Below are 13,495 nucleotides of genomic sequence, written 5' to 3' on the forward strand. Positions count from 1 at the left end.
GCTTTAACCTGAAGCCACTTTCACATGAGAAGTTTATGGCAGGCCAGGAACCGAAAACGCTGTCCTTGGAGGTAGAGCAGTGCCCAAACACGTGCCTGGTTTCAGTGTACGAGGACACAAATTTGTACATGCTCCTGCGTCCTTGCCAGCAGAAGACAAATTTTTGACAGGTCCTACAAGGTGTCAGACACGGGGAGGGAGGAAGGAAGGAGGGTGGTGCAGGGACGGATTTTTTTGTGCCCATTTTACTTTTAGCTGTCAGCGACACTGTTTTCTTCAGATCAGAGAGGATTGTCTCAAACCACATAAAAAGAGGATTACCATCAGGGCAAGGTCAGCAGAGACATTATGAACAAATGCCATACAGTTTGGAAAGAACTGGCCTGTTTTTTAGAACATTTTTTTTCTAGTTTCAAGCATCCAACGGAAGGTTGCAACTGGCCAGCTGATGCATCTGTAAAACATCTGTCAATAGAGCCTCCAGCCGTGACATCTATGGCTTTAAAGTTTCTTGGCAGTCCAGGAGTTTAAAGCTAATCCACCTGATGTGGCTGCAGCATACAAATGCTCCAGTGAGCAGCTTGCAGCTGAGGAACAGCAGGAACGGCTGTTAACACCTTCAAGGACTGGATTTCTCTGCAAAATTTTTGTTCCAGCAGATACTTTCGGGTGCAGAGAAAGTTTGATGGCACACGAGAGGCTGTTTCACAAGGGTGAGAGAGATCACGTACACCGTAGTCGGGTGTCACTCTGCTAAAAGATTAATTATAAAAATGGAAGGGGTTATTTAGTAAATGAAGGAAGGAATTTTGTGGTATTTTTAATTTAGTGTTCTTTAGCCACAACATAACAACGGAGAGACAACCCAAAAATGCGTGATTGAAAAGTCAAGGATCAGTATCCAAGAAGCCAGGAATACAAATAAGCCAGAAGTCAAGGCACACGCCACAATTCCTAAGGAAGAGATGTGGGGTGCACACAGAGAGAGAATAAGACCTTTTCTGCAATTATTCATTTTTTTTTGAGCAGCTACTTTATTTTTTCTGCCGAAGCACTCTGATTCAGCTGCATGGCAGGTGCCTGATGCAATGTGGGACACTGGCTGGCGGAGTTAATTCTTAATTAGTTCTGCTGCCTGAATCTGCTGAAAACCTAACCTCTAGAGCAAAGCAGTTCACTGATGACAGCACTTTTTCTGATGCAGTTCATCTGAAGTGCATACAAAGGATAAAATTTTACTTTTCAGGTGCAGGACTTAATTCCACACTGTATACGCTGCTTTGGCTGAGCGGTTTCCACTTGCTACAGTCCAGGTACCATCAGCTTTTAAGCTGCTCTCATCCATCCCTCGGCTCTTTTGGCAGAGCTGATTTCACATGTTCCTGACGCAGCCTTCAACTAACTCACAGAAGTTGTGTTATTCATAACGCTGCAGCCCATGGAATGAATTATTTAGCTGGTAACCTTATGCTCGGTCTGGAAAACCCTTCCACCAATGAGCTAATCCCCCAGACATGGTGTGAGCAAACCCTGTAGATTCCAAGCTAAAACAGGCACCAAAAGAAAACAACAACCTGTCCTTTCTTTTTTTTTTTTTTAACATATCATAGAATTGTTTAGATTGGAAAAGAAATTTCAGATCATCGAATCCAACTGTTAATCTAATACTGCCAAGTCCACACCACTAAACCAAGTCCATAAGCACCACGTCTACACATCTTTAAAATACCTCCAGGGATGGTGACTCAACCTCTTCCTTGGGCAGCCTGTTCCCACGGTTAACAAACCTTTCAGTGAAAGAATTTTTCCTAATACCCGTCCTAAACCTCCCCAACACACAGCACAACTTGAGGCCGTTTCCTCTTCTCCTATTGCTTGTCACTTGGAAGAAGAGACTGACCCCCACCTCTCTACACCCTCCTTTCAGGTAGCTGTAGAAACTGATAAGGTCTTCTTTCAGCCTCCTTTTCTCCAGGCTAAACAACCCCAGCTCCCTCATAAGACGTGTGCTCTAGACCCTTCACCAGACACATTGCCCTTCTTTGGAAATACATATAAAAAGGGAATCTATGAACAAAACTGCAACAGCCCTCAAAGATTTAAACACTTGGGAGGTCTCTTCCCACCACTTCTCCACAACTGGAGAATCAGCAATCAGTTATCAAACGGCTTGTGGTTTTCTGGCAAGTTATTTTTCTGATGGTAATACAAACGAACAAGACCTGAATAATGAGAAGAGAATGAAAAGCTGTGATTAGATTTTTAACCCAAGTGTGTGGTTATCTCTGAGAGCTGGGGAAAGGGGAGAGTATTTGTTCTTTTCCTGCCGAAGTTGCCCTCCTCACCGCTGCCTCTGTGTTGGTCAGGGAGAGCCACATGTGCGTCAGGTCCTTCTTTACAGCACTTAAAAATTTGGCTTGCTCTTGCCTCTTATTTAGACTAATCTACCACTTTTTCTGTAGTTGATATTGTCAACCTACCAAAACCAGAAAATTCAGGAAAATTAATTAGGCAACCAGCAATAATTAGTTGTCTCCTATCCTGGAACAAGTGTCATCAGTCATTTCTCCTATGCCAAGATATGGCAAACAAAGCTCAAATGGAACCTGTGACAGTTGAACAGCTCTGGGACATTGCTGAACAGAGGTTCAATATGGCTCAGATCAAGATTACAGACTGCTTGCTTGCAAATATTTGCACCTGGGCTCCTCAGGTCCTTGTGACGAGGAGTCAGGAGAGCTACTGTGTTTCTATTCTGTATTACTCCTCTGTGCCAAACCATAATTATATTCTGACACATCCAGAAATTCATTTTTTTTAGCTGTTATTCATGATTACCAAATATTTTTTTTTGTATTTTAACCTGATAAATGTAATACATAGATGCTTATGTAACATAATTCTGAATTCAGGTTAAAAAAAATTGCAAAAGTTCCTGTTGAAGGACAGAAGGAAAAAAAATCCATCTGCTGTTTAAAATCAAAATTCCAAAGAGAACATTTGCTTTGGAGCAGCAGAAAAATAATTAGAAGAGGAAAACCAGAATCAGCTAGAAGAAAAAATATGGAACTAAACCCAAGATGTTACAATGAAATTTTAAAAAAAGATTAAATAAAAGGTATTTGTTTGCATTAAATCAAATAAAGGGAATAAAAATGCCATTATTAAAAATACCAAAGGTCATGTTTTGAGCTTTATTCAATGAGCACAATCATTTTTGCTTGCAATTTCCATTTCTAAATAAAAAAGCCTTGATCTTGCACTTATGTCCAAATATCTGCCTGTCTATTCACTTGCCCATTTTACATGTCTGCAATGGTTTGTTCAGATGAAGTTACATATGCCTTTTGTCTTTAGATAAGTGGTGCTGTAAATTAGCTACCATAAAACATAACGCAGCTGCATCACTTTGCACAAATAAAGTACAGGAAAAATAGGCAATGCTGGATGATAAATAGAAGCAATTAGCAGGGAGCTTAAGTGTATTTTTTGTAAAGGCTCATTTTGCTAATAAATACTGGGTGGGACAGTACCATAGTTCAATCATTTATTTAAATAAAAATAGAAAATCTGTTTAAAGAGTGGGCAGATCAATAACTCTTATGATTGTTAATATCAATACACAGCTTTACCGGAAGAAATTTTATTTTTCAAATCAAAAGTGATCTATGAATTAAAAATAAAGACAGAGTGGGACTATTCACAGTAGCATTTGTATGACTAATCATAAGTTAGCTATTTACATGCACAGAGAGTGCTGTAATTACCAGTGGGGTCAAATTAAACACCACTAATAGCATGCTACAATGAACATGCATCTTAGTCCTTCAGAATTTGGATCAAGCTAAATTGGTTTTGGAGATGGAACAAATTTAATTTGCTGAGATACATCCATAGTCAGAACCACATTCGTTGTTTGTTTTCCGGCCACCTTTCCAGATATGTATTTTATCAGGGCTAGAAAAATCGCTGCATTTTCAGATCAACAGCGTGTCCTTTCTATCCTGTCTTCAAATTCTGAGCAGCTCTTTTGTAAAAGGGCTCGGATTATTTTTCCACCTGGGTTTGACTACTCTACCCGAGCTCTTTCTTCCTTTTCAGTGGTCTCTCACCTGCAAATAATGGGCCACAATGACTCATATAACATTTTAGCATCACACTGTACATTAAAATGACTGCAGCACGTGTTTATGTAGCACCCAAGAATCCCCAGGGAGGGCTGGGAGAAGATCAGTGCACTGTGCACTTACAGACACAAAGAAACTTTCTTTTTAGGAGAAAGTTCTTCACTGTGAGGGTGGTGGAGCACCAAAACAGGTTGCCCAGGGAGGTGGTTGAGGCCCCCTCCCTGGAGATATTCAAGGTGAGGCTTGATGAAGCCCTGGGCAACCTGGTCTAGTTGGGGGTGTCCCTGCTGACTGCAGGGGGGTCGGACTAGATGAGCTTTGGAGGTCCCTTTCACCCTGGACAACTCTATGATTCTATGAAACCTGACAACAGCTGGACCCAACAAAATGCACATCACATCTCCTCCTGCTGCCAGTGGAGACAAGAGCAAGCGTCTGGACCTAACAAAATGCACATCACATCTCCTGCTGCCAGTGGAGACAAGAGCAAGCGGTATGCAGGCACGTTACGCCTGCTGGAAAATGAGGTTTGTGGCCTCATTTGTGCTTGTGCATCTCGGCAGGGAAGGCTGAGCACCTGGATGTTGAGAGGAAGGGAACAGAGATCACGGTACCATCAGGATGGTGCAGACCACTGCCAAGCACCCTCCTGTCCATCTGAACACCAGGCGTCACGTGTCCCCTGCTACTTATTGCTCACCTGCCACTTCATTTTTCATCAAGTGGGAATTTCTTCCCACCCTTTGAGACGTCACCAACCGCCACATCCTCCTCCAGCCACCCTTTACAGAAGGAAAGAAGTTGCAAATGCATTCTGAAAAAAAAAAACCCCTGCTTTTCCCCTGTAAGAAAAATACAGCTTCTGTTCCATAAGTGCTCTCTTTTTAAACGCAGATGACTTTTAGGATCTTAAGCTTTGGGTGACACATTTCTGGAAACTGCAGTTTCTTAGCTCCATGCCAGCATAGCTGGGAAAAAAAAGAAGGAAAAAAAAAAAAAAAAAAAAAAAAAAAAAAAAAAAGAAAAGAAAAGAAAAAAAGACAGAAAGATGAGGCACTAATAAGATCTAGAATCTCAGAGAGATCAAAGCACGAAGGCATGACTGTGCCTGGCAAAACAGTCACTGGGACACGTACCTGGCATGACAAGTAACTCATCTTTCCTAACACTCATCCTAAGCAGCTTTATGTCACCTCTGGTCCTCTCCTGACAAGGAAGGCTCCAACGGACCCAGCTGTAGAGAAACGAAAGACGAAGAGAGGCAAAAACACCAGTGCAAATCCATTATGTTGGCATCACTTTAGAAGTCACTGTATTAAACCAGGAATTAAACTTTCCTCTGGACTTCTGAAAAAAAAAAGGATTCAAGTGAAACAGCGTGTCGTCTGACTTGTGAAATGCCAAGTGTCTTCTGGGGCCATTCCCATGACTGGTGCATGAAGAAGACAGCCCCTCTAACTGCATCCAGTCAAAGGGATGCTCCTACCTGACTCCGTAGCCAAGAAGGCAGGATTTCTGGGGCTGGAGGGAATGCAAGTGAGGAGCCTGGCTTTCTAATTCAATACTTGTGGCTCCTGGGTAGACGAAGGGAGTCTGAGTATTTTGACTATCGAGTTAGTCTCCTTCATCCTGATGCTCAGGCAACGCTGAGAGTATCCTGCTGGGCACATGCAGGTCTGCATCAAAGGGGATATTGTTTCAACTGCAAATAAAAAGGTTAGGCTAGAGATAGCAGGCTAGGGAGAAAATAGAAACAGGGCGTTTAGGAGCTGGCTGGAACTTTTCTTACAATTATTGTTATAACACATTCTTATCCATTGGAACAATCAAAAGAGAATTGATACATGAATTTTCCACCATTGTCTGTAGGAAGTACAAAGGAAGTCTCAAGTGCACCCGCTGATAAATAAACAGGTTCTTGAAAAGCCAGGAGATGAAAGGAAAATGTTGGAGTCAGCTGGGAGCCACGCTGGACCTTTGAAGGGATTAAGGAGGGCAGGCTGGAGTCCGCAGCAGATGCCTGCAAAAGTCTCACTGGACAAGTCCTCCTCGGCTCTGCTGCACAGCCCGGACCCCACATCCAATTTCCAGCTCTCCCCTGGTGAGCCTGGAAACCAGATGGCTCAGACTTTTGCAAGCGTGTCTAGGAATTGAGGGTGCTGTAGGAAAGGCTCATATATCAGTCTGAAAACTCTAAGAAGTATAACGTCTCTTCTGGTAATAAAAATAAGCCAGGTTGGTAATAAGACACATCTTTGTCTCTATAAAACACACTGGAATCATCTCACTAGTTGCACAGAGTCACTTCTAAAGTTTATGGCAATTAATGCCCCAGGCCTTCTGTTATGATGCTTGGTTTTTACATCAGGAAAACATGGCAACCCGAGTGCGTTAGCTGGAATATTTTGTAATTATTTTTGTCTTCCTTAGCAGACTAAAAAGGAAAACACCAGTCAAAAGTATGCTGTTGCTTAGTGATTTTAGCTGCGTGTTATTCACCCCTGCAGGAGAAAAGGCAGACAGAGCAAGACCTTGTACTTTTTTAATGTAAATTGCTGAAAAGGTAACATCATCATCCAGGATGCGGATTTAAACAGCTCTTCACCTTGAAGGAATTATTTTTGCCTGTTATGTATTAAATAAAGAGAATTCCAGATTTGTTATCACCTAGAGAAAAGTCATAACTATCCAAGGTCATTGTGGACTAGGGCATTTTTCATTTTGCTCATTAAAAGCATATGTATGCTCTCTAAATATGAAAATTGTGTTGGAGGTGGTTATGAGTAATCTAACTTCTCCCATTTACCTGCTACTTCTGTCCTCCTTGGTTCCAATCCCAGGACCTTGAGACCTCAAAGTGAGCAGCGCCGTACTTAGCTGCATTTCTCATGGATCTTGCCCCCGTTGATGTCCTCAGGGTACTGCTCACAAAGAAACACCAAACCAGACCAGTACACACAGCCAAAACAGGTCCAGGCCCTTGTTTCCCCCATTTCAGGACTAGTGGCCTTCTTGTGGCTCCCAATCCCACAAGCACACCCTCTGCAGGGTTGAGGTGCATCCTGCCTGGGGCTGGTACCCAGGCAGATTTGGCCTCTAGCTAGCTCAAAATCCCTGACAAGTTCTTGCCTGAGAGATCTGGACCAAATCATTGCATTCCTCTGCACCACAGATTTGACATCTGCAAAACTAGGACAGCTATAGCAACTTCCATGGTGAAAGCTCTTCAGATCTGCTTCTGAAAAGTACTATGGGAGAGTCGTATTTTATTTATTATTGTTGCTGTCATTATTATTCCCATGAAGTCCCATCATCTCTATGAGCTCTTTACATGTAGATAAGTATATTCATAGAACATGAAAGGCTGGGATTTAGGTAAATTTACTGTAGCTCATAATATCAATGACTTTTTCCCTTCTGTAGCGTCATATACTCAATCGTGATTCGAACCATCTGGATGAAGAGCAAAGCTCAGGCTGTCATCATATCCAGCTGCCCTGGTGAGTCTCAGCACGCGTTTCTCCAGCCTCATCATCTGAATCTGTCTGGTTTCCCCTGCTCCAGGAGTGCCTGGACATGCAGTGTCACACTGGGACCCATTGCTGCAGTGGAAATGGGTTTTCTCTAATTGCTCACTCATAACTTTTTCCTGCATTTTTTGCCTTCTCTCCTTTGACACTAAATCCCCTTTAGAGAAACAACAGAAAACATCTTGAAGAAAATAATTAAAAGGTAAAAAAACCCTTATTGTAGATCTTAGGATCCCTATTCCTAGAACTTTACCCGTTTCCAGAATAAATTTTTTCTAGCAGATACTTAGATAACTCTTTTGCTATGCTTTCATATGACCTTGCAAGTCTGGATTTCAGTCAAGATCAAAACCCCTGGCCATGGAAAGCCATAAAATGAGCTGAGCTTTCCACCTCAAGACCATAAACTTTTTTGGACTGTTCTGATTGATTCTGGCAAAGAATCTGAGCACAAATCATTTCAATATCCTCACTCGTCAGCTGCCTTTCCTATTAGTTATGAAGAAAAGCATGTTCATTTATGCTAATATGTTTTACAACACAACGGTAAGAGCACATAATCAATTAATGCAGCCAAGCAGTGGCTGGAAACACATCAAGCTATGGGGACCAAACTGCTGGTACTCACCTGAAGAAGGACCGTGGATCATGTCTGATACAAGACGAAGTGTTCTAATGTGATATTGCACGTATTCAGATATCCTTATGTCATAACCTGACATCTGTCAATTAAAATCTAAGATTTGCTCCTCCTTTGAACAGCTTGAGCAGGATTGGTTTCTAATGATCTTCATGACACTGACATAATCAGTATTAGCCAGTCTTGGAAAAAAACGTCATTTTTCTCATCCAAGAGAGTATAAATCAACAAGTGATTTCCAGTAATATTAAGTGTGGGCTAATTTCAAGTATCTAGATGGGATGTCTCACTCATAACAAGCCTGTATTAATTTTATTTTTATATTTTTCCTTACAAATAACACAGCCTTAATATGCTGTTTTTATAAGAGGCACTAACAGTTGTGTACACAGAGGTTTTTCCAATTGCATTAATCAAAATTCCAGTCCCAGGTTTGGACCACAAGAGTTTGAAGATGTTTTGACACAAAATGACCTTCTTGAGTATTCACTACACTGAACTTAATTATTCTGACCTAGCAACATGAACAGCAAATTGACATTAATAATGAAATCAGGCATATTATTGCAATCCTGCTGGTACTGTTATTCAAATACAGAACTTGATTCTTGGAGACATTAGTGTGACTTCAGAGGAAATGAGATCAACCAGCCTTGGTGTTAGACTGAATAGGATTTGCTTCTCAATGCAAGCCACACTTCGTCTCTGAAGAGCTAGTCTAACAGCATTTCATATTTCATTACTGAGTCAACATGGAGAGTAAAATGCATGACTGATTATTCAAAGCATCAAAAAAAGTAAGAGGTTAAGGGAAAGGAGTATGTGGCTTTTAAAGTCCTTCTGACTGAAATGCAGTTGAAAGTGAACAGGTAGTCTGATTTGCCAGGCTGTTTCTTCTGTTTTCTTAGTTACAGCTGAATACTCCTTTCAGAAAATGTCTCCTATAATGCCACACTGGTTGCATTTTTGTGGCTGTGGTGGCAGATGGATTACAGTTGGGCACATAGGCAGTGGTTATTATTATCAGTGGTTTTTATTATTGTTGTTATAAATTATTATTATTTATTAGACTGATACGGTTGGGCACATAGTGGCAGACTAAGTGTCGAGGATCAGGAATACCCAGCTGCCACAATGCTTCAGAAAGATCTCTTCTGCTTACATTTCCCCTTTGGATTTTGAGTGGCTCAGGTTTTGAGCGTCCAACTTCAGCAGGTTTGCAAGTGTCTGAATTTCAGAAACCACTGAGCCCCTGCCTGATGCCAGGGAAGATGGGCTACATATCACTGTCCTGCCTGCAGAGGTGTGCGCCTGAAACATCCACGCACCAGCCATCTTCTCTAACTAGCTGACCTGTTCTTTCCCCAGGTGGCAAAACCTCTGCTGGCTACACCAGTCGTGGGTTCATATCCAGGGCGAAAGTGAAAGCCATCAAGTACAGCATCGTAATTATCCTTGGTAAGTGAGAAGCCCCATAGCTGGTAGCTAGGGAGGATGCTGATGTTAGGAAGCTGGTCTTCCTCAGCTCCCTCTGCCATCAGCAGATAAAGTAGATGGCTCAGAGAAGGAACTTTACTTAGACTCCCTGATTTGCCTTCTGACCTTCTCCTTCCCCTTTCCTCTGGCTGATAGGAAGTGGTGGAGTCATCATCCCTGGAGGTATTTAAAAGGCAGGTAGATGCGGTGCTTCGGGACATGTTTTAGTTTTGTCAGTGCTAGGTTCAGGGTTGGACTCGATGATCTGAGAGGTCCCTTCCAACCTAGGCAATTCTATGATTCTATTCTAGGCATCTGGCACAAGCCTCAAATGAAATGAGGTGCACAGCCTCTCATGTGCATAAAGTAAGGAAGAGACATTTCCTAAAAGGAAAAAAGGAAGGGCTCGTCTGCTTCCCATCCAGGCTGCCAAAACGCTTGAGAAATGAGTTGCCTTTTAGGCTTAGAGACCGTGTGTGGCATGCTAGCTGCTGGGGTGGTGCGAGGGAGAGGAAGGAGAGGTGAGGGATGCAGAGCAACTGAATTTGATGTGAGAGGTGTGTTGCCTGCTGAGGTGAGAAGAATAAGCTCTCTCCTTTCCCGACCAGGCAGCAGATGACTCAGTGCAGGTGTCCTCCGTCTCCCAGGGAGATGACATTATCCTGATGGAATTAGGAGGCTGACATTTTATCTCAATAAATAAAGGCAGCACCACACAGGGTGATGAGCTGCTGGAGACAGGCAGGAAGGAGACTGGAGCTATTTACCAGCCCAAGGGCTGACAGCCGTCCCCTACCACTGAAGAAGAGATTGCTCCTCCTTCCAACTCAACACAAAAATCAGATGGGGTGATGTTGTGATAGTGACTACTACTGAGGTTCTTACAGAATCACAGAATGCTATGGGGTTGGAAGGGACCTCTGGAGATCATCTCCTCCAACCCCCTGCCAAAGCAGGGCCACCCAGAGCAGGTCCCACAGGAACGTGTCCAGGCGGGGTTTGAATGTCTCCAGAGAAGGAGACTCCACCACCTCTCTGGGCAGCCTCTTCCAGGGCTCTGCCACCCTCCAAGTAAGAAGTTCCTCCTCATGTTTAGGTGGAACTTCTTACAGTCAGGTTTGTGCCCATTTCCTCTTGTTCTGTCCCTGGGCGTCACTGAAAAAAGGCTGGCCCCATCCTCCTGACAGCCAAAGTTAAGTGGTAATGTCTGCGTGTGTGTGGTTCATGCTTTTCAGAAGTCCAGTAACAGCTTTTCTGTGTCTGAACTTTTCTGTGTGGCGATCAGAGAAAGCTTTTGTCAGACACAACTACTGTTGCAATTAAGAGCTCGTCTGGATGCTCAGTATTGTCAAAGAACCTTGGTAAACTTAGGCACCCAGCACCTCTTGACACGCAACCAGATGAAGGCACCATGGATTTCTCTAAAGCCACGTGAAGTTCTGCGTAGTCAGTGCTGTGATCTACACCCCGACACTCTGTACTGCTATTTCGCTGGTACCTCTGCATCGACATGGCTGGTTTGGTTATTCTAGAAACTAGGAGGGGAGTTTACCTCTCTCGCACACCTGCAGCGAGCGCTCAGCTCACTGCCAACACAGAAATGCTGATTAATGTGACATGGGAGCGAGCACGGGGTCACTCTGCCATCTCATTTGGGTCAGGAAGAGATCATAGCTTAGTGGAGTAAACTGCCTGTCCTAGTGTATCTGTGTCAATCTTGAATGAAAAAAGCCTTTGTGAACGGAGATGACATCGAAATTTGTGAGGGATGGATTCATTCCCTATGCCCACAGATAAAGGTAGATCTGTGACCTTTTTATTTCTACCACCTCTGAATAAAAACAGGGGCTATGAACACTGCAGTCCTCTCTTTCCTCCCCTAAATTCACCTCTCAAATTCCAGTATAGGGATTAGAGAGTCTTCCTGCATGGTCCATTGCACAGTTCCTCCAACCAGCCTGCGAAATGACACATTGCTCCGACATAAAGTGGCGTGAAAGGGAGTCGTTCCTTGCTCCTGGGTGTCCAAGAGCCCTCTTTTTAATAGGTGGATGTGACAGGCAGCGCTGTCACGGAGTGGCACTTTGGTGCTTTGTATATTTAGATTGGCTGCTCACTCAGGGGACCACTAAAAGAGCGCTTCGCTGTAACTGATGATGCTTTAACTGGCTACCTATTTACCCTTTATGTGTTGTGCAGTGTTCACAAGCACCTCGATACGTCTAGAGGGAGTACTTTAAACATTCAGAGGAGCACACATAATATATTTTACGGACACTAAAATAGAAATAAGGACAAATAAGAACACAATCTAATAATTGTTCCCTTAAATAAGACCCTGAATAGGGAGAGATTCTTTTTTGCATGAACAAATGTTTATGTGTTATGAGAGTCGCTCTATGTGTGTGTGATTACCTCCCTAATGTCAAGCGCTTCCTCTCTCTTCCAGCATTTGTCCTCTGTTGGAGCCCTTACTTTCTTTTTGACATCCTGGACAACTTCAACATACTCCCTGAGACCAAAGAGCGCTTCTACGCATCCGTGATCATTCAGAACCTGCCAGCCCTGAACAGTGCCATCAACCCCCTCATCTACTGCCTCTTCAGCAACCGCCTCTGCCCCCCTTTCGAGTATCCCTCCTTTACTGTCACTTTGACTACCCTCTAAAAAGGGAGGGAACACGTCAACACAGTCTCTAAACCTATTTTCTTCCATTTTAATTCTGACCTTTCCTTGTTTTCTTTAGGGAAAGAAGAACTCGAAGGCTGGGGGGTACTTTCCGGGAGCGGAGCGATGGAGGGCAGGAGATGCAGGTCCTGTCCAAACCAGAATACATCTAGCACAGAAGATGCTCTGCAAAAGCTACACCAGGACCTGTACCGAGGGCAGCAGAGGTCCCCCATCGAGCCCCATGCACCACGAGTAGATGGACACTAACTGGAAAGAGCTCACACCTCACTGCTGCTGAGCAGCACACGTATTTTGGGCTGGCACTGCAGCTTCAGCGATCACACACTGCCGGTGCCAAACTCAGTATGAGGGGTTTGCATGCCAGAGTTGTGGGGGTTCATCTTGGCCTTCTGTTTTCAAGTAAGCTGTAATATAGATGTACTCCAAATGGCAAAAAACTGGTGTCTAGTCAGTCTTCTCTACTTTTCAGGAGTCACTGAAAGTCATCTACTGTACCATCTGGCTCATATAACTGATAAAGAATATTTTTGAGTAATTACAAAGCCACTTAACCCTACTTAAAATGAAAACATAGGTGCTTTTCCACGGAGAACTTGCCAATGTCACTCTATATATCTTGCTTTCATACACAACCACTTATGAAGTCGTAGCCAGAGAAGATGGGACTGAAGGGCTGGGTTACTGCCTCCCACATCTCCTGGCCCACTCAGCTCACACCAGTCCCCCCAGCCTCACTCTCCCTGCAGCTTGTCCTCCCCTTCCCTTGCAGTATTTCCCTACTTTGGTGCGTTGGTGGGACCCCAGGGTCCATGCAGGGGTCCCACACAACGCATCTGACAGTCATTTATTTCTCAGCTACGGTATTAACAAAGGGTTTGCCAACCCCTCTCAGGCTCTGTGGTGCATTACATGTGCAGATTGTCACGTGCTTCTGCGACAAAGGCCCTAAGCAGACTTTCGGGGAGCTACAGGGAGCTGCCATATGGGGCACATCATCAATGCAGATCAATCTCGCCGCCCACACTTGAGCA

General features: G+C 43.6%; 1 protein-coding gene across 1 annotated transcript in view; it reads left to right on the plus strand.

Annotated features, from left to right (window-relative positions):
• NPSR1 (neuropeptide S receptor 1) overlaps window positions 1-12,961 on the plus strand; it is a 67,231-nt gene extending 54,270 nt beyond the window's left edge. The window contains exons 7-10 of the mRNA XM_014949438.1: window positions 7,551-7,627; window positions 9,666-9,755; window positions 12,223-12,403; window positions 12,520-12,961. Of these exons, the coding sequence (XP_014804924.1) occupies window positions 7,551-7,627; window positions 9,666-9,755; window positions 12,223-12,403; window positions 12,520-12,613 (442 nt within the window). The 3' untranslated portion in view covers window positions 12,614-12,961. The remainder of the gene's footprint in view (window positions 1-7,550; window positions 7,628-9,665; window positions 9,756-12,222; window positions 12,404-12,519) is intronic.
• Window positions 12,962-13,495: the final 534 nt, after the last annotated feature.

Source organism: Calidris pugnax, unplaced genomic scaffold (genome assembly GCF_001431845.1).
Source record: "Calidris pugnax isolate Ruff unplaced genomic scaffold, ASM143184v1 scaffold124, whole genome shotgun sequence".
Taxonomy (NCBI): domain Eukaryota; kingdom Metazoa; phylum Chordata; class Aves; order Charadriiformes; family Scolopacidae; genus Calidris; species Calidris pugnax.